The 21253-nt window shown below is 36.5% G+C and overlaps 1 protein-coding gene across 1 annotated transcript in view; it reads left to right on the top strand.

Annotated features, from left to right (window-relative positions):
• MSH3 (mutS homolog 3) overlaps positions 1-21253 on the top strand; it is a 107085-nt gene that overhangs the window by 7452 nt on the left and 78380 nt on the right. The window contains exons 7-8 of the mRNA XM_065745232.1: positions 955-1100; positions 1786-1952. Of these exons, the coding sequence (XP_065601304.1) occupies positions 955-1100; positions 1786-1952 (313 nt within the window). The remainder of the gene's footprint in view (positions 1-954; positions 1101-1785; positions 1953-21253) is intronic.

Genomic DNA, 21253 nt, shown 5'->3' with positions numbered 1-21253 from the left:
CAAACTCTGTAGTGTCTGAAGGTCTTGTCTTCAACTAGGTGTTTGAACAGATAGAGAACTTATAGCCTTAGTAGTTCAGAAGAGTGTAAAGGAAGAATTGACTACTGTCAATAATTTAAGTACTAAAATCAATGGACTATGAAAAATAAAGCTACGAAGTTAAATCCTGATTGGGGTTATAAAGAAGATGCAAAAAGATGAAAACAGCTTTTTACCAAGCAGCTTGTTTTCTTAGTTTTTTTCATACAGTCTTTATTTTTCCTGTTCTCTTCCTTATTTCTGTTACGATTTTTTTTCCCCTCAGATTTCTCAATATTTACTAGACAAGAGCTACGAAGATTGTTAGATTAGTGCCTGTGACTTTTAGGATCAGGGAAGCAGATAATAGTCCTGGGAGCTTGCTTGCACACATATAAACTCTTATAATGATTGGCAAACTGAGGAAGGCAGTTTAACCAAACTTTGGTGACTGGTATGCAACACATTTTGAACAAAATGAGTCTAATGCGCATTCTAAGGTATATGCTTTTGTTTAACTTGGGGGTATTGCTTGCTCTTCAGCTGTTTCATATTAGTACTTTTTTCTTTCTGTGAAGTACATTTGTTTTGCAGAGATGAAGCTAAGGTCACAAATGGAACAGTCCATGAGTGGCATCTAGCTTTAGATGTAACTGCTCTTGATGATGGGGAGGCCTGCAGACATAGCTGAGAATGGCTCCTTCATTAACTGATGAAATCTACCTCATTTAACTGTGTGAAATATAAAACTAGTGATTTCAGTCCTCATGCTGACAGTCATCTCGAATTCAGTTTAGTGAAGGAAATAATAAAAGTGAAATAGACAGTTTACCAATAGAATGCATAATGTTGTTGAGAAGGACTTAAATTTAGAAAGACCTACAAATAATCCACAAAAGTCTGTACTGTGGTGTTGTTTTTTTTAATATTTGCTACATGTGAACCCTTTGTTGAAGCTAGATGATTCTGTAGAAGTAGAGGAGGTAACAACAGATGTCCCTGATAACTACCTCCTCTGTATTTGTGAAAATGGTGAAAATGTAAAAAACAGGAAGAAAGGTGACATTGCTATAGGTGTTATGGTAAGTTTCCCTGAGAAATCAGTATTTTACGCTTTTGTTTTACCATTGTTGTCATCTTATCGTCATGATTGTTCTGTATTTTAGACTTTGTTTTGTGACAAAGTCCAGTGTAGCTAAGGTACCATCTTTGTTTGAATTGTGACAGTTTAATGTCCGAAAACTACAGAAAAGATTGGGAATCGATAGCTGGATGTTCCTAATTCTGTTTTTGCTGCCATGCCTCTTGAAAACATAGCTGTGTTTTAACCAAATACAGGAAAATTTTGTATGATCGTGTTTGCATTTGGGTGTCCCACTGCAGCTGGGGAGGAACAGCAAGAGCATGGACTAAGTTGGAAGCTAGCTTCTAAGCTGAACTGAACTCCATGTACTTTTATTTATGTATATTTATGTAGTCCTTGATAGTGGTGAAGTTTGAGCAATGATAGACTTACGATAACAGTGACATCTACATTTTTAAGGTATCATTATGGTTTACTAAGACAAGGCTACTATAGTCTTTTGAACTTATTGTCATATTATAGATTTGAAGAACATAATTGCAGTTTTGATCTGTCACTTTCTTTAAGTGTTTGAATGCTATATATTTTTTTTCTACACACCATCAGCTTTCTTCGTGGCTTTACTGAAATGCTCCCTGAAAGTTTAAATACCCAATGAAATAAAAACAAATTTTATTTGACAGGCAATCCAACCAACTACGGGAGAAGTTGTTTTTGACAGTTTTTGGGATTGTGCATCTCGCTTAGAATTAGAGAGTCGGCTTTTACGCCTGCAGCCAGTTGAACTAATACTTCCATCCAGCTTGTCAGATCAATCTGAAAAGCTCATCAACAGTGTAACCTCTGTGAGGTATGTTCTGTGGGGATTTTGTTGTTGTAGTATTTGATTTTTTTTCTTGGTTTTGTTTTCAGTTACAGCTAAGCTATTGATGAGGTTCAGATACAGAGTCAAGCATTGATGTATAGCTCTGTAAAGTCTCTTCAAAATGACTGTGGTTTGTTGCTAAGTACTCATTCTTAGACTGCAATTCACATCTTCTGTCTGAGCTTCTGAAAGGTTAGCATGCCGAAACATTTGTTGTTTTCATTCAGTCATCTTGATCCTGCACTCCCAATTGTGTGTTTTGTTGGATTTATTTCAGAGCTGACATACCTATCTTCAGGATCTGAAAATAGTTTCTTGTGTCAGTTGTCTTTGTTTGTTATAGTATTAAGATCTCTAAATGGCATGGAACAATTTTTCTACTAATGTAAAACCTTATAAGAAAACCTTTACAACTGGTAATTTATTTTGTTTGTGCTATTACTCTATCTATTTGAGTAGAGACTTGGAAGTATGACAACTGATCATCCATTTATATTTTGAGTTCTCTTGGTTTTAAAAGTAAAGTTGTTTAATGTTTTCAATATTAATTTTACTGTGGCATAAAGCCAGAAGAGGAAATAATTTGGTGGGTAATAGACAAAGGGAATAAATGATTTCTTCAAACATACAGTGAATACACAAAATCTTTCACATGCAATTTCTGTGAGAAAATAGCCTTTCTTTTATTAATTTTTTCCTTTCCCTTTTCCTCCCCTCCTCTCCTCACCACATGATTCTGGTTTGTAGAGAACTAGCTTAGAGTTCGTCATTTCTGTTTTGAGAGAAGTTATCAAAAAGGATATGTTTCCTCTTACAAGTTAATAAAATTGGAGCTAAAGAAAGCCAAAGAAAAATGAATGTATTACGTTGGTACAGTTTTGTATAGGGGCAAAGGCAGAAATGTCATCACTTCCCATATAGTAAAGATAGATAAATGCATCACTGTCTCACAGGTGGTAACCACCTGACAAATTGTCAACTCTCTATCTTGACTACCTCATTTAACCTCTGCCCATATCATCATAATGCATCGTCCTTTAATTCTCCAGACAGCTGATTGGCTTAATTGGTCTGCTCCATAGATATTTGTTTCCCTCCTGCTCATGTAATCCTTTATCCCCTTCTACAAGGGGAAAAAGAAGTTGGCGTGGTGTCATGGTTGTACAGTCTGATTTCATGACTGATTTCAGTCATCAAAATGGAACTTGCAAAGATGTTTCTGTATTCAGCTATCAGTCTTAAAAGGATATGGGTGTACTAGGGGTAAGAAAGGAAAAGGAACTGGAAACTTGGAAATCCTTGTTCAGGATCATAAAAAAAAAACGTGGCCTGTGAAAGTGTTGTATTCAGTGACATGTGTAAGGTGCAGCTCGTGTATGAACTGCAAAGTTATAAGGAGTTGAATAGATCTGCGCTTGACTATAGATGTGCTGAGCAAACCTGTGTTTCTGCAGAGCAATGGTTTGTTAAGGCTTGGGCAGGCAAGGGGTGTTCTTGCTATCAGGTCTGGAAGTAATAAACATTTTGTAATTACCAGCAGATGTGTTTTTTCACCCCTGTCACATTCATGCTTTCTCTTTTGCAAATACAAATATGCCCCACATATTTAGAAATGGATCATGATTATTAAAAACCTTTTATTGATTGTTCCAAGTGTTGTATATTGAGAGTGTTGAATCTGCAACAAAGCAAAGTTTTATCATAAACAGACAAAGCAAGTGGATTTTTCAGAAACCGTTTCAGTTGTATGCTAAGGTAGTTCTGATGCAGAATTTAGAAAACAGCTGTGTTTTTTCTTTTAATTGCATGCAGCTGACAGTGTTAATGAGTAACTGTTCATTCTTATTACAAATGAAAAACATCTCCCAGTAGTAGATTTTGTGAGCAGATGTTAGTTTATCTTTTTTTTCCCTTTAATGGCAACAACCAGAAATTTAAAAAGTGTCTCACCAGTCTAAGTGTCTGTAATTACATGGGAATGGTGAAAATAAAACACATTCCTCCAGTGTACTTTGGTAGCCTCACTTTCCCAGCAATCAGTTTTGTACTTTCTCATGTCAGAGATTAGACCACTAGAGGGCCCTAAAGTATTTAGTTTTAATTTAAGTGGTTCCTATAGCCATCTTTCTTGTGCTTGGAACTAGACTCCTGTTTTTATACAATTGCTATTATACAAGCAGTGTAGTTTTTTTGTTTGTTTTTTTTGGTGCATGTATAATTTTTGTTGTGCTTTAGTTTGCAATTTTATTCTTTGCCTGTTTCTAGTAACTCCTCATAAGATACATCAGTTAGCTGGGAGAGGTTTAATGGATTAAATTTTTTAGAAGACCTTTCTGACTAAAACTACGGGAACTGTGATCTTCTATTTCATCAAGGCTCATTTTCTCTTTGTATTTTTACAACAGATGAATTTATAAAAACAAGGTAGAAATATGAAAGAAAAATTGTTCCGGGAGATATACAGCTTGAAGTAGTCTAGAACAAGTAGGAGAAAAGTCTTTCTTTTGATGGTATGCACATGCCTTGTAAGGGTTGTACCAGTAGCTGTCTGAGTGACTTGGAGGACAGTTTGCTATTGGATATTATTAGATCAAGGTGATGGGGATAGGTCTCCTGTATAGAGTGTACTAGAAGATATTCGAAAAAAGAATAATAAAAATCTAGTCAAGATAATCTACTCCAACTTTATGACAGCAGACATAATGAGTTGTTTATATTGAAAGACTTGGAAGAATCTTCTTGCTTTCCACATTTTTTTCTCTCTTTTTTTAATAAATATATAAAAAACAAATGTGGCAAATATATACTAGTATACATACTTGTCTCTCTGCCATCAGTCTACAAAATAGGACATACAAAATGTGCATATTTCTTTTTCCTGTAATGCTGCTCTTCCCTATTCCTAGTCACTTGACTGTCACCATAGCTATGTCCAGACTCTGTTAAATCATTTGCAGTTTTCACTAGTGCTTCTTTGGTACTGTGTACAGGACAGTAAAACACCTGAGAAGCAGGGTATTGTTCTGAATTTGTTTTTAGCAGAGTAAAGGTCTAAATAACTTACAGAAAACATTTTAGTGTCCTTATCTGGTTGGAAGTCACAAAAACTACTGCTTAAGACAAAGGAGTGTTTCATTACTGTAGAAATCATTTCTGCACATTCATGTAAAAATAGTTGTAAAGAATCTGAGTCACAAATTGAAATCCAAATAAAACTGCGGCCTCTTTCTTTGCTCTTACAGTTTTATGGAGTATAGTGATAACAAACAATATACTGTAATACTGTAAGATACCATGGCAGTACAGTAAATTTGCTAGTCCTGTAAATCAGTGCATATATGAATTTTCACGTGTTTAAATATAGCTGAAAACAGTTTTGTAATGGAAAGAATTTTATAATAAGTTATTAAATGACTGAAACATTAGGAAAGTAGTTTCAGTTAGAACAGTCTCAGTCACAGGTGTTAATATAATGAACACAAAGTAAGTAAGGCTAAATGTTACTACTGAAATGAGCTAACTCAGATGCCTGCATTTTGTTCATACAGTGGAGCTTTAATTCATTTGGTACAAAGACAGTTTAACTGAAATGCATTCTTGGAGGGGAAAAGAGCCTCTCTTAATTTAAATCAGTAGGTTTGAGTTACAATGGTTTGAAAGAAACTAACTCTTTGTAAAAAGATTTTGCTTAACCATTTGGATTAAACTTTAGTGTTAGTATACCAACATGAGTAAACTTTAAAAAGTAGTTTAAGTTGCATCTTCTTCTGGGTAAATTTTCCCCCTTGGTAATTTAAAACTTGTGGAAGCAAATGTTTTGAAATGTGTGACGTGGTTCCATGTTCATTTTGTTCCAGTGTGCTGCTGTTTCAGGTGTTAAATGAAATGATCCTATTGCCAATGGCATGACTGACATTGTCCATAAAAACTAATCACTAGAAAGTGCTATTCAGGGGCACTGAACCTAAGGTCAGTCCTGGTGGCAAGTCTTCATCCAAACTCAAATCGTAAGTTAAAGTAGGTTATGGAAAATGGTTCAGAACAAACTGTTCTGGCGGGTACTGTTCTGTTCCCGAACCCTTACTAACATCTGTTTGCAAGTGCTGGCTGGGCTCAAGGAAAATCTTTTAACACTTTTAGTTTCTTTTTTTTTTTTCTTTTTCTTTTTAGAAAACTAAGAAAAGATTCTTTCTTGCCAGTATGTATGTATGCACTGTGTCTTGTACTCCAGGCTCTTCCTAGTCAAGGGTCAGTATCCATTCTCTTTTATGATTGCTACATGAAGAGTTGGTCTGTACTGGTCTTCCTGAAATCCCTTCCCTCTAGGTTGTTCTAGTGCTCCTTATATATCCATCTTTTTTGTTTCACTGAAAAATGTGGTACTTATGCAAGTCTTAAGATGCCCCAGCACTTCCCTTTATGGTTTTTTTTTTCCCCATTTTTCCTTTTTATGCAAATGCTGTTAATGCATTATTCTGTGACAATACAGTACCTCCATCTTCAAAGCACCATTCCAAGTATGCATTGTTATTTATCTGTTTTTTAACATGCTCTGTTAGATGTCTGGCCAACAATCTAAAATTGGGATAACATGGTAAACAACCTTCTCTGTGTGCTCAGACTTCTTAGTTATTCTGCTTGAAGATCTTGTCTTCTTTGTGTTTGCTTGGGCCTGCAATCTGTGAGGCTGTTTTGACGTAGACTTCAATCAGTGCTGCTTTATTTGTGCAGAAACCGGAGTTGCTAATTGTTGCTCTGTAGTATAGCTAAGACATTTAAACTCCTGATTATGGCATTCAGGTTTCTGTTTTTGCTTCAGTATGAAGTACTGCCTTTGGCCTGGGTATTGCTCCCTGTCGTTGTCTTCTCAAATCCATTCAAAACTGACCCATGGCAGATATGATCAAATTACCTCGAGACTAAACCCCTAAAGTTGTACATCTTGCATCATTACATGCAACATAATCTTGGTATTTAAGAACCTTCTTAAGCTCTGTTTTGAGATCTGTCTGCTTACACTGAGTCATTAATGTGCTGAATACCGCTCTGATTTAGCAGTGTTTTCTGTCTTTACCTTTGTGTCAGTTGTGGTCATGTATGGATGGCTGAGGTTGGCAGGGACCTCTGAATCCATCTGTCCCAGCCCCTCTACAGCAGGGGCACCCAGAGCAGGGTGCCCAGAAATAACAGATGTCTTTTGTCTTTTTGTTTCAGTATATGCAGTGTCATAATAGAATAGAACAAAATGCTCAGGTTTCCTGGAAACAGTCATACAATAACCTTTTAAGATAACTTGTAAAGGGTATGGGAACAAGATGTGGCAAATTCAATACATGTATTTTGCCAATCTTTATATGTGACTAACGGTCAGAGGATGCTTTAGTATCATTAATATAGAATTTTTTTTTAAAGAAGGAAAGTGTTATTTGCATATATTTATGTTGCTCATGAGGTTTGAATGGGAACAAGAAGGGGGAGGCCTGTATGGGTAAAACCAAGACGCGAAATGGTTACAAGAAGAGAAAATAGTTTTGCATATGAAATTACTAAACAGAGAAAAGTATCTGAAGTATAGGTCATCTAGAAACTAGTAGTCTCATGGTTTGTACAGTTTGTAATATTCTCATGGATTTTTAAGTGAAAGGCAAGCTGTGACAAATAGCTTGAGAATGCTTTGTATAAATAGGATGGTACAAGCAGTGGAATTTGCAGCAGGAAAAAAAGAAAAGCAAGTCAAGTATAAAAACAGCATGTGAGCTATTTTCTGTAAATAAAAAAAACCATGCATCATTGAACAGTTGTTTATGGATTAAAGAGGCTTTTTGCACTGCTAATAATCCAATTCATGTTCCAGGCAACTCAGCTGTACAGAGAGCTGTTTGAAGAATATTGGTCATGTCATAGCTTACTTGGCTTGAATGCACAGGAAAAAAACCAGCATTATCAAATCATTGTTGGATAATGCTTTTCCATTTGATCTTGTTGCAATCATAAAACAGATGCTGTTCTCAGTATCATAGTTCGTTATTGTATTCTGTGACATTGCCAGGTAAGAGAAATGCAAGGTGTAAATCTGTTCTGACAAATTGCTTCTGTGTAAGAACAACTTTTCCACTGCCTTCCTTGCTGCTTTTCACAGTTTAAGACGCAACACAGGTGTACAGTACCCTTTGGATGCAATTACTGTTCTATTATGTACAGATTTCTCATTAAAATAATGTGGTAAGGAAGCTGCAGAGTGCCATTTCTGAACACAATGCAGATGTTCTTAGGGAACTCTCAGTGTGGGTGATGCTGGATAAAAATGTAGAGTAACAACTGTCATTTGCATGCCTTTCCCAGCCCACCCGGCTCGTGTAAATTCCTACGGGCAGAAGAGAAGCTTTGTACTCTGATAAGTGTCCCCAGTCAATCATAGCTGGTTTGGAGGTACATTGTTTTTCACATGACTGCAAGCTGCATGATAAAAGTGTTGCATTCAGGAGGTGTATCTGTGGTATTCCTACACTGACTGGTCATATTCATGGTTTGTTGGTTTGTTTTGTGGGTTTTTTTTCCTTCCCTGAAAGTTGGAACAGAAATTTTTAAATGAAAAATGTCTAAATTGATCTTCATGGTTTGCACCTTCTTACAGTCAAAAATAAACTTTTTAATTATAAAGAGCCATCATGTTGAAAGGAGCATAAAAAACAAAGTGTTCTGGCACATATTTGATTTATTATTATAGGAGAGAGCAGAAACTGTACAAAAGAAAGTGACATGTAAATAATTCTACTTTTTTTGTGTACTGTCTGATTGTTATGATGTCACTTGTTTATCTCTCTCAACATACAGTTTTATTATTGACTGTTGACTTCTCACATCAGGTTTAGAAGTTTCTCTACCAGGGAAGAAGGCTGAAGCTCATAATTACAAATCCAGACAGGAGCCTGGAGCTCTGCATCTCAGTCTTCCTGGAGGTGCTGAGGTGGTGCTGATCCTGTTACTGGGGGAAGAGGGAAGAAACATCAAACAATTTACAGCAAATTTTCCCCAGATATCTATAAGAAAAATAATTATAGTGTGTTAGTTGACTTAATGGATTATGGTAATAAATTACCGAGTTTGATAATCCTAATTTGAAGGGACAATTTGCATTTACTTTTTAAAGTTTTTGAATTTGGGGTTAGAGGTCCCTGCTCTGATTAAAGATACTGATGTAGCATTGTTACTGCAATGTTATTCATAGTAGTATTACAATTTTCAGTTTTCAGGTAATGCAAGTATCATTTGAAGAAGTGAACAATTACTAGTAGAAGTCTGCTTTGCTAATAATGTAGGAGTGATGTTACACACATAGAGATTTTCATGGTAGAGCAGGTGATTATATCTGAAAGGAGTGTGTAATACGGGAGTTGCACAGTTGTAGTCAGTATTGAGACTGATTACTGCACTGAGATGAGAGAAGGGAATTCATACATTCTTGTACACTTGACACACAGTCTTATCAAAGTATGGGTATAAGTGTCTTGCAAAAGTGTGGAATGTCCCAGTAACTGTAATCATTCAGATACTGTGAAGTAAAGATATGGAACAAAAACAAAATTTTAGGGTTTCTTCTTAAAAATACCCAAACCACAAGCAAAACTGCTAATTCTGTTTAGAATGAAAGTGAGTTTTAAATTAAGTCATTTTATATGGGTACCATTACTTAAGTACTCTGCTGTCATTAAGTCCATACAGTAGACTGTCCTGCACGGTAACTTCCAGTGAGCCTGTTCTGTGTTTTAAGTGTGAAAGTAATTGTCATCAAGCAGTAATGTAGCTGCACTTCTGCAAAGCTGGGTGCATACTAACAATTTAATGCACCATGGAGGAGCTAACGTATAATGAAGCTTCATGTATATATAAAAGATGCTGTCATAACCAGGACAAGTTCCACATTTTCACTTGTTCCAGATGTCAGTGAAGATGTTGCACTCACCAGCTATACTGTACACATTCTTAAGCTCTTAAACTATCTATCTTACTTTTTTTTGTTTGAAGAGTGGGAACTGAATGTAGTATACAGAACTGTTGTCTTTTCTGTAACTCACAGGAGCCAGAAATGCTGCTCCTTTCTGCTAGATTTCTCTCAGGGGCTTGCAGAGCAGAGGCTCTGTGAAAGAGGTCTTTCTCATCTGCTAGAGATTTAAATGCTCACTGACTTGTGTATAGAGCCAACAGGATGCAGAAAACATTGAGAACAAGAAGGAGAGTATTGAAAACAGAGTATATAGTAGTACACGTTTGGATATCTAATCTGGTTGTGAAAAATAAAATGTTGTCTAGGGCTCAGACGCAGCCAGTATCAGACCACAGTCTCACTCTGACATGAGAATTTGAATACTAATGCCTTTGGGTTGCCTAAGTAAAGAAATGCTTTTCATAACGGACATAATCAAATGCAGTTAGGATGAGCTTGCTTTAAATTATTTTTTGGAGTGGATGTTTTTGAATAGTTTGTAGCTTGTTACTCAAAATTATAATGTAATTTTTGTGAGTCTTGGCAGAGTGAAGCTACCAACTCTTATCAAATTAAAAAAGAAAAAGAAAAAGTAATGCTAAGGTTACAGGTGTTGATTAAGATACCTGGGTTTATGCTGTCTTGTATAATGTAGGGTTTTAATTACATAGATAAAATGCCTCAGTCACTAGGTCCAGTCATTCAGATGAGAAATCTGAACTTAGAATCTGTTTAAGTCTGACATATCATTTGATACTATCTGACATATCATTTGATATCAATTCATACTGAATTTGAAGAGGAAACTGTGGTGGTAAGATGGAAGACAAACAGAAAAGAGCTCTGCAACTTAGTGTGAGTGTAGGGCCTTTGAAATACAATAGATCATTTTGGAGACAGAACTGCTATAAAAAGCATAAGTAAGGACAGCAGTGAGTCAAACACCCTCAGCTCTGACATGAATGGATAATTAACTCCTTTTCTTGACTACATCCATCCACTCAATACCTGACTATAGCCTCAACAAAGACAGTAGGGATGTATGTGATGTGGGCCACTGTGAAGCAGATGAGTGTGACTTATTATATTTCTAATTATCATAGTGTGTTATAATTTGCAGAATAGTTCTAGCCTGTTCACACTGTAGATTCAGGGAATCTAGAATCTTAGTCCGTGTCTTGGTCAGGGTGCATACACCGTTTTTTCTGTATGCAAATAAAGAGCAACCTGTTACCAACAAGTTATGTTTGACTCTTGATATTACATTAGCTGCTTCTGAAATATTTTAAAAGAAAAGATGAACATCAGCCAAACTAACACATTATACGTCATGTAGCTTTTTGACGCTATGGAAGTGAATTGAAAATTAATGGCATTTTATTCAACCCGTGACACATAATTAGCATATTAGCAAATATGATTAACTAAAAAGCTATACATTATGTATAAAGGCTTTGATCTGGTCTCAAACAACATTCTTGCCTCTAGATAGGAGAGAGATGGATTTGGGGATGGACTGTCCTGTTGGTAAGGAATTGTCTGAATGGGTGCATTTTAAAGAGGAGTAATTGTGATCTCATTGGCCAGGTGGAGACAAGTAATGAGTGGTTTAGTGCAGAAGCCTGTCTTGGGACTGGTACTCTCAGCAGTTTTGCAGATGACACTAAACTGACTGGAGCAGTTGATATTTTAGAAGAGAAGGGCTGCCATCCATAGAGATTTGGACAAACATCATCTATCAGCACTCCGTGTTAACCGGTGAGGTGCCAGAAGATTGGAGATTTGCCATTGTGACTTCCATTTACAAGAAAGGTTGTAAGAAGATTCCGGGGAACTACAGGCCTGTCAGCCTGACCTCGGTGCCAGGGAAAGTTATGGAGCAGATTGTCTTGATGGAGATCACACGGCATGTGCGGGACAACTCGAGGATCAGGCCTAGCCAGCATGGGTTCATGAGGAGCACGTCCTGCTTGACCAACCTGATCTCCTTCTATGATCTAGTGACCCATCTGGTGAAGTGCAACAAGTAACTGGGACAGTTGGAGAGCAGTTTGTTATTTCTGGACAAGATTTTTGGGTGGTTATTATTATTCTAGCTGTTCACTTAAAGACCGAGCTTTTTTGTCCATGGAAAATGAAAGAGAATTAACTGAAGATGGTAGAAATAGCAGGACGGTTGCTTCTGGTGGTTATGTTAATATAAGTTAGTTTAAACTGCTTGACAGGCTATACTCTTGGTGTTGTTAGCCCTGTAGTCTAAATGGGAACTGTAGTGTGATAAGTTAAAAGAAAAGTCACTCTTTGTAATCGTACACCTCTCTAAATTTTTTATCTTACCATTTTTAAAAGTATTTATTTTGAAGCATGATCATAGATGTCTATTAAGAGGGATATATTTTCAGATGCTTGTATAATTTTCTGTGAGTAGAACATACACTACCAGCTTCAGTATTATGTTTGGTGAAGGGAATTCCTGTGTGTTTGTTAGGAATGTTATAGACAGATTACACTATACTATACCAGCGACATTTTGTATTTTAAAGTACAGGATCTGAATAATGTGTCTCTTGCTTTTTCTCAGTTGTGTGCTAAAATGGCTTTTCTGACAAAAATGAAGAGTTTCATTTTGTAGTCTTATTTCTCTATTCCTCTAGCATTGTAAACATTTTATCTGCAGGTAATAACATGAAATGTGTTCTGTGATTTCCCTAAGTCAAGTCTAGAAATATTTACTCTTAATTTATTAGATTTTACCTTAGCTATTAGTAGAATATACTATTTTTCAAAAGTCCTGTCATTTTTAGAAAACAAACTTACAAATGCAAAAAAATCTGTCACTTCTGTTTTCAGTTCATTTCCACCAAGGTGGTTTGCAATCATATGGTATTGAAAGTTATGTTTTGGACTGAACACATGCTGGAGAGAACATTTGCTTAAAGTGAGGGCTGAAAAGTGTTAACACGAGATGAATTCAGTCTTGGTTTCAAATTCTCATCTCCTTCTTCATTTTTCCTTTTAAACTCTACCTCTAAGCTTCATCTTTTACCTTCAGATTTGTTTTCCATTTTTGAAGTAGTTTAACTTGCATTGTTGCTGTTGGCTCATTTATCATAAATCCTAGCGTAAAAGATAGGTGGTATCTGCGTGTTACAAACTAAAGTAAACCATGGGGAAAGATCATTTCCTTGCTTTATTCATGTTAACTTTTCATAGAATATGAAGCCAAGGTAGGTGCCCATTCATGGTTAAACTGTGCCACTCTTAATTACAGGAATATGGCAGTGAAATGAAAATTTGTGTTTAGAGGGCATAATTATTAACGCTCTTCATATTTACTATGTTAGAAATGTCGGTGTGTTTAAGCATCTTTGTACATCTCGCAGGAAAGCCTGAAATAATTTGCTGAAAAATTAACAAGTTCATTTCATCACATTTAATGGATTCTTAAATCTCTATCAGCTTATCAAAGGAAACATTAATTGAAAGTGTAATTAACTAGCCAGCTGTTCTGTGAGCTGTACCATGTTTTCTGTCCAGCAGCCTCTGTTAAAAACATTACAAAACATGTAAAGCTCTTTTTCTGAGATGAGAAGCTGAGCAGATGAGAAATTCCCCATGCCAAGTTCTCCTGATAGTGAGAGGTTTATATGATATCTTCTTAGTTGAATGCATATTGGATGACCAGTGCCTGTGCATATGTGCTACTTTTGTATGGAAGTGGGCTGTTGTTAATTGACACAGAAGTCACTTTTAAAACAGGGATGTGCATGAGTAGCACACCAGAATAGTTGATTCCTAGAGGGGGAGTATTGCATGACTAAAGCTGAACATGTGGTTGGATTTTCCTTACTATGTACTAGAAATCCTATGGCAGCAGCATGTTTCTGAAGTTCTGGTCTTGTGTTGGGAATGGTGAATAAGCATGTACTGAAGGAGAGTTCTATCTTACCAAACTGTCATATGTTAACATACAAAAACATGTAAGTCTTTACTGCATGGCTAGAATGTGTTTTGTTCTTTAAGATTACAGTGTTCATTCAAAGTAAATGAAAGGCCTCATGGAATCATTAGTGAAGTAGCCCCCTTTTTTTTTTTTGTGAGCTGGTTGCTAAAAGTGGTATAGAAACATGCAGCTGGATCTTTCCTTAAAAGGAAGATAAGTTATACAAGATATAGACCCATCTACATAGGCAAATTTTTAGTAACATACAGTTTGACTATAGTAACTTTTTCAAAACGTAGTGGGTTTGATTTGGGGATGGAGATGCTGAATATTTTATTTATGATCTATAATTACATCTACAGTTAACAAATATTGAGAGCTGCACGATCTAGTTACAGTGTATTTTTATTTCTGTGCAGCTAGAGGGAACTTGAACATGTTAGATATTCCAAACATTGGTCCTCCAAATAGAGAGGGTAAAAATAAGAAGGAAAAACCTGGTAGACTGAATAGTTACATAATCTATCATATCCTTTCAGTTGGAGTCAGTTCAAGTGATGTTGTCAGAGGCATGAGAGGAAAATGAAACGTGAATAGCAAGTTATGCGTGCCAGAAAGCAAAATATAAGAGTCTTTGTGTCACACTCTCAGTAGAAAAATATGGTTAAATAATCAGCTTAAATAGAATGTTCTGTCCTGTTCCATATGATGTTTTCCCAGAGAAAATGGGAATGCCTGTCTTCTCACCTAGTTATTGGATAACTGGAGTTCTCCTAAGACACTCTGTAAAGAGAATTCCTAAATGGAGGATGAATCTCTTTTTCAAAGAGCAGCAACTGCTCTGAGCCTTACTTGTGTCTCTGAGATATGTGAGATGCTGTGTAAGATCACAGTGTAGTTACAGTCCAACTCTAGAACCATTTCTGAGCTCATCTCTTTCCTAGAGCACAGAGGAAACAGCTTGGTAGACAGCATAAAGCAGGAAAGGCTGCTTGGCCAACCCATATGTCCTTGTTCTAATTTGTGGAGTTAAGCTGCGTCTTGTTTATATTGTGTTTAATAACTTTCACAGTTTTGTTGAATCATTTATTTCTTCAAATCCTGGGAAAAAGTGGCTTGGTTGGGATTTCTGGAGGTAATTTTGTTTAACCTTGCACTGAAGGCAGGGTTATCTTCAGTGTTAGATCTGGTTGCTCATAGTTTCATCTGGCTTGGAATTTCTTAGGAATGGGAGAGTCCCCAGACCATCTTTACCACCTTTAACCTTACCTAACTGGTTTTGTGGGGAAGAATATTCTCAAGTCCACACAGAATTTTGAGTAAGTTGGAAATAGTGGATGTCAGTTCTGTCCTTTCGTTGTGTGACTCTGACAAATGTCTATTCCAGGATGTTTTATGTGCCTTTTAGGTAGAAGTTGCTGCCTCATTTTTCTCCTATCGAGGAAGCCCAGTTTATTTAGTCTGTCTTCGTTTGATTAGCTCACTAATCAAGTTAGAGCTGCCCCTTTGTATTTCATCAGTTTCTTGATGTATGCCATGTACTGGAGGTCCAAACTGGACCCATGACTCCACGTAGGTCTTACGAATAAAAAATAGAGTGAAATAATTGCTTGTTTTATCTCATCATACTTGGCTGAATTTGGCCCAGTATGAGTTGGCCTTCACTGCCACAAGAATGATTTGATTTCATTGTACTAAAATTACTTTATCCTGGTATGTTTGCTTGCTTTTTCTTTGCACAAAATACATTCCAATCTCCCTTAGTAGTAATCTCCTTACTTAACCTGCATAGAAAGAAAAAACAAGAATAACAGGAACAAAAGAAGTAGGCAAGTGAGCATCAGCAAATGGCAGCAGTTATGAAGCATTGTGCTTAATATTGTTCATTTACATCTGCTGGCACATCATAGTCTGGGCATGTTCTTACTCTTGGTTTCTGAAGACCTATTTAATATGACTCTGATATGCAGTCTTGTGCTGTATATACACTGTTTTGTTAGTGTGCTTTTTTGTCTTGCAGCTTGGCTGAATGTATTTCCCACCTTTTTTAAGGATACCTGAAGAACAAGTTTGAAGTCTGGATAGAAATCAGATATTTTTTTTGCAAATAACTAATAATAAAGAAAAAAACAGTTGTGAAGATCAAATCTTGTGCCAAAATATCTGGAAAAAATTATGTAAATCTTGAAAACAGATAATTTGTTTTGTTTCCCTTTCTGTTACAACTTCTTAGAATAATGTGGTGGTTAAGACCACGAGTTCAAGAATGATTGTAGGATTTTTAGCCTGTGCCAAGTTTAATGACTTGTCAGCTTAATTTAGAAGCAGTAATGTATACTTTCTTTTCGAATGTAAATTAAACTGAGATGTTATGGGCTGTATTTTCTTTTCATTTTTTCTATTTAATTTCTTTTTTTTATTTTGTTTGTAATCGTACGGCGTCATGCAAAGAATCAAAGAGAATTCAGCACTCCCCTCTTTTTCTTTTCTTTTCTTAAAATAAGTACACATCTTCAGATATGTATTACTGGTTGACATTTGAGAACAAGTTAAACCCCTCCTGGCAAGACATGGATGAAGAATGCATGGAAGAAATTTTAGGCACTTGTTTCTGGTCTGAACTGTGATCTGAACTTATAGTAAAATGAAATAAGAAAATTTCCAATTTCTAATTGTTTCTCTAGTGTATCAGTATTTCTCCAGCTGTGAACACAAAGTGATGGATCAGAGTGCCAAATTAGTTACATGTAGCTAATTTTGACTGCTGATCGGTTTCCAGATAGGGGTCAGAATATTACTTTATGTAATGCAGACAAGGCATAGATGGATTCTTCCTGGAGGCATTTCAGCTCTTCCATTCTCACATGACATCTGCATGGAAAGTACAGCCATCTGCTCTCTGGCCTTCGCCCTGCTTCAGGGTGTCCCTGGGGGACCTCCACGTTTCTCTTTGTGTGATACACCAGTCTAGCCCAACAAAACAGCTTGACTGTCTTCTTGCAAGAGGTCTCTTTGCATTTATGTATTTCTTTATTATAAAGATTCTGAACTTTGCTTACAGTTGAAAACCAAATAGCAAATATAGTGTTTCTGCTGAGCACAGGAAGATGTGTAAGAGACTGAACAGAAGCTAGCCGTTAACCTAACTGATTTCAATACAGACATGTGGGGAAAATCTGAGTATGGCCTATCCTGCTTGCAGAAGCAGTTTACATTTTTAGTGTGGTCTATGTTACATGTTTAGTCTTCTTTATTTCTACCACAATTCTCATGCTGATTAAAGAACAAGATTTATGTTTTGACAGTTCTTGGCAGGTAGAGTTGTAGTAGAAGTGTGGGAGGTTAGATTGAAATGATTTATAACAGATACATGGATGGACTCTGTCACCATCTCCATTAATTCTGATGTAATCTTTGGAAAAGGTGTTTCATAAGCAGATGATGACTTCCATTCAACTTCCCATTTATGTTCTCTAATCCTTGCTATAGATTATGCTTTTATTCATGTCCTGAGCAAAGGTGTGGCTTGTGCTTCAGCAGCTCTCCTTAGCACTGTTGCAGATGTTCTGTAGCTGATATATTCTACAATATTCATCCCTGAGTTCTCTTTAATCCTGTGAAGAAGTCACAGGATTAGGTTGGATTCAAAGATTCTTTCCAGAAATAATGTTGTCTTGTAGCCATCTGCTTTTCATTTCTGATTATTTAAATAGCATCAACTTTCTTGGACAAACTGCTGAATATTTGGCTTACGTGTGTATAGTTTACAGATGATTTTGAATGTCTGAGGGTCAGTGATATTTCAAATACATTAAACTAGGAATGTCTGAGAGATTTTTACTCAGATATGGCATAAGAAATGAGAGATTAGTAACGTGTATGAGAAACTGTTAAACATTGAACTGATTTTGTTGTAATTGGATTTGGCCCTTCCTTTTTGCTCCCAGAGAAGATAGGTCTTTGAATAAGACAGTTCTACCAAGTTTTCCTCCATCAGCTCGGTCCTAGAATGAGGTCAGAATGGCAAGTTTTAGTGTCAGTAAACAGTGATTTGACAGAAGCAGTGGTTGTAACTTCACCACAAGATCTGGTAGGTGGGAAACCTTTTTTAGAAGGGAAACTGAAGTGCTTTGTGCTCAAAAGTTCCTGCTGTTCAAAATGGAAGAGTTTAGTATTCCTGTCAGTCAACACAGACATGATCAGGTAACACATGACCTTATGAAGCGAAGAGTAGAACATCTGATTCGCAGTGGTGTATAACATTGTAAAGAAGGTGTAGAGTTGTGAGGGGGATATTAGAAATGCTGCTTTCTGGGACAAGGTGATAGTCCCTAGTTCATCATAATCATTTGTGTTCAAAAATCTCTTTATTCTAAGGTAATTAAATCGTCTTTTTTGTCTGTCTTCCTGTCCAGAATTTCTTGGTGTCTTTCAGCTGTAGTCACTCTCTTCCTACTATTTAATATATTGTTTTAGATGTGAAGCATGAATCTTTTTAATTATCTTAAGAAAGGTTGTGATACAGAATGTGCAATACTGTACTCAGTTTTTCTGTTTGCCATCCTATTTTCTGGTGGTGTGAACGTTCCCTGACAAGTCCCTTTTATTTAAAATAAACAAAGAACAACGACAGAAGACCACCCACTCAAAAAAAAAAAAAAAAAAAAAAGGCTTGAGAATTTCTAGGGAGTCCTAAGAATCAGTTATGACTGTGATACAGGATAGTTGAACATAGTTTTAATTAGTATTAAAATGCTATAGATTTTGTGGTCAAGTATGATATTATCTTAAACATCCCTTTACATGAGCTTATTCAACAGTGTTGTGCAGTAGGGTGTCATCTTTGTAAAATATTAATAAATATTCCAGCATTAATTGCAGTTGGCTTCTGGGAGAAATATATTAAAAATTTGAGATTAAAATATTGATATAAGTTCCTGGGTTACATTTCTGGTTTCTCTTACAAGTGTTTGTGTGGGTGGGACTCCTGCGTGACACTTACAGTCATGCTGCTGAGCAGTGGAAATAGGAAGGCTTAGAGCTGGTGGAGTCAGATGGGGCAGAAAGAAAGGAAGAGACTGTGAGGAATGACTATCTTTGCTGACCCAATATTGAAATAACACTTCTTGCACCAGAGAGGATTGGGAGAAGTCTGTGCTATGAGCCTGAGAAAATAGCCAGTGCTCCCAGAGTGTGATGGTGGCAAGCTTTTGCCACACTGTCCCTTAGAAATTGTGATAAGAGCTATCTGCTGTGATTCTGACGATCATCATATTTTCATTTCACTGATGCCAAGCCATTTAATCAAGTTAAGTTAGCAAAAAAGGGTTTTTTGTGATTTTTTTATTTTCTTTTTGATCATTGCTTCCTTGAGAGTTTCTAGGAGAGCAGTATAGCATGCATTTGAAATTTGTTGAACTGTTTGTGACAGAAAGGTACCACACCGTAATCATCTTTCTGAAAAATAAATGTGCTAATTCTATTGGAGAGTTCCAACCTTAAATTTGTGTAACTGATATCAGAAAATTCAGGGTATTCTCAGGTTAGTTAATCAGGGTTGGGAAATATGTTCTGCTGTGGAGGACTGCTGGTGTTCAGAAAAGAGAAGCAAGCCACAGGGGTCAGCCCAAGCTATCAGAAGCAATGAAATGGATGCATGTGTTCACTCTGTCCATGCTTGCACTTTGATTCATAGTGTGTTGTATCTGAATGAATATTCGTTAGTGTTAGAGAGGTGTTCCTGTATTTTGGTTTTGTTTTGTTATTGCAGTTGATGTTATGGGATTTTTTTTTATTTATTTGAAGTTCATACAGAAGAGAGGATTTTTTAACTGGTTGGCTTAGTCCTGAAAAAAGAAACCATGATGTCAGTGGTGATTCTGGGGACAAACTTTGTGAAGCTGTGTCACAAAGGGGTGCAGATGAAGAGTAACAGTGCAGTAAACAGTGCACAGGTCACTGAAGATGACTTAGAACAGTGTTATTCATTACATAGGAACCACTCTCTGCTGTCATTCTGCAAGTAAACTGTATATGCTTGGATGCTTAACTACCAGAACTCTTGCCTTAGAAGTTAGAGCTTCCACACACTCATTCACAGTTATATATGTTGGAGAGAACTCACATGTTATAGGTAACTTCTCCAGCATGTCACTGTTCTAAGTTGAAGTCTGGTTTTCAGACTTTCTTTGCAGTCACATCAGCTTCAGTCAGCTTCATGTTATTTGCAACTGAAGTTGTCCTTTATATGATTTTTTTTTAAGTGATAACTGAAGTACTGAATGCTGCCATGTGTGGGATTAAGCTTGATGGACCTTTCCAAAATATGATTCTTTATTTTGATGATGAGATACTGGTAGTTTTCTGGATATTCTGTTCTCCAACCAGTTTTGTGCCCACTCCATAACAAATGCTTTCATATAAATCAAGCTTCTGTAGATCAGTTATGAGAATACTATGTGAAATGGTATTAACTGACCTCACTGAATCAAGCGTATAGGAAACTTACAGAATCATAGAAGGGCTTAGGTTGGAAGGGACCAACCCTTAAATTCGGTTCTAACACCCTTAGATGGGCAGGGCTCATCCACAGATCAGGTTAAAACAAGACCCCATCCAACCTGGTCCTGAGCACCTCCAAGGATGGGGCATCCACAGCTTCTCTGGGCAGATGTGACAGGGCCTCAGTGTACTCTAAGTAAAGAATTTCTCCCTAGCATTTAACTTAAATCTCCACTCTTTCAGTTTGAAGTTATTCTCTGTTGTTCTATCACTATCTATGTGTGTAAAAAGTTAAGCGTGCCAGTGTCCCTTCTCTCGGCTCAATCTGTTACTCTGCTGTTGAAGAAAATTAAATTAATCTGAGAGAATTTTCTTCTTCTTGATAAATCCTTGCTGGCTTTTATTTGTCTCACATTGAATGTGCTTAGAAGCATTTTCCTAATAGTTCTTGATCTTTTCCTCTGAAACAACAACATCTCATCCCATTCTTCAGATAGGGAAATGGAAGGAGTGTAGAAAAGACTTGTCTTTGTCCATCTGTGGACACAGTAGCTTCTGAATCCCAATGGTGTTTCTATTTTGTAGTACCTAATTTTGTTTCCATAGAAGAATGGGGAGTCATACAGTGCCTACACAGAGTGGCCTTTGGTTTTCTGATAGGTGCTGACTGACAGCGGTCTATCTCCAACTTCCAAAAGCTAAACAAAAATTTTCTTTATTTTTTATTCTGCTTCTTGATTTGCAGTTATGTTGGGATTTTTGCTGAGGTATAGATTTGCTCACGTAACTAGAAGGAAGATGCACATATTGACAGATGTTAATATTTTGATAGATAATAAAGGGTAAGCAAGGAATTTT

This window comes from Cyrtonyx montezumae, unplaced genomic scaffold, assembly GCF_038088225.1.
Source record: "Cyrtonyx montezumae isolate F1298 unplaced genomic scaffold, pur_monq_1.0 scaffold_34, whole genome shotgun sequence".
In the NCBI taxonomy this organism is placed as follows: domain Eukaryota; kingdom Metazoa; phylum Chordata; class Aves; order Galliformes; family Odontophoridae; genus Cyrtonyx; species Cyrtonyx montezumae.
This window is presented reverse-complemented; position numbering and strand designations above follow the sequence as displayed.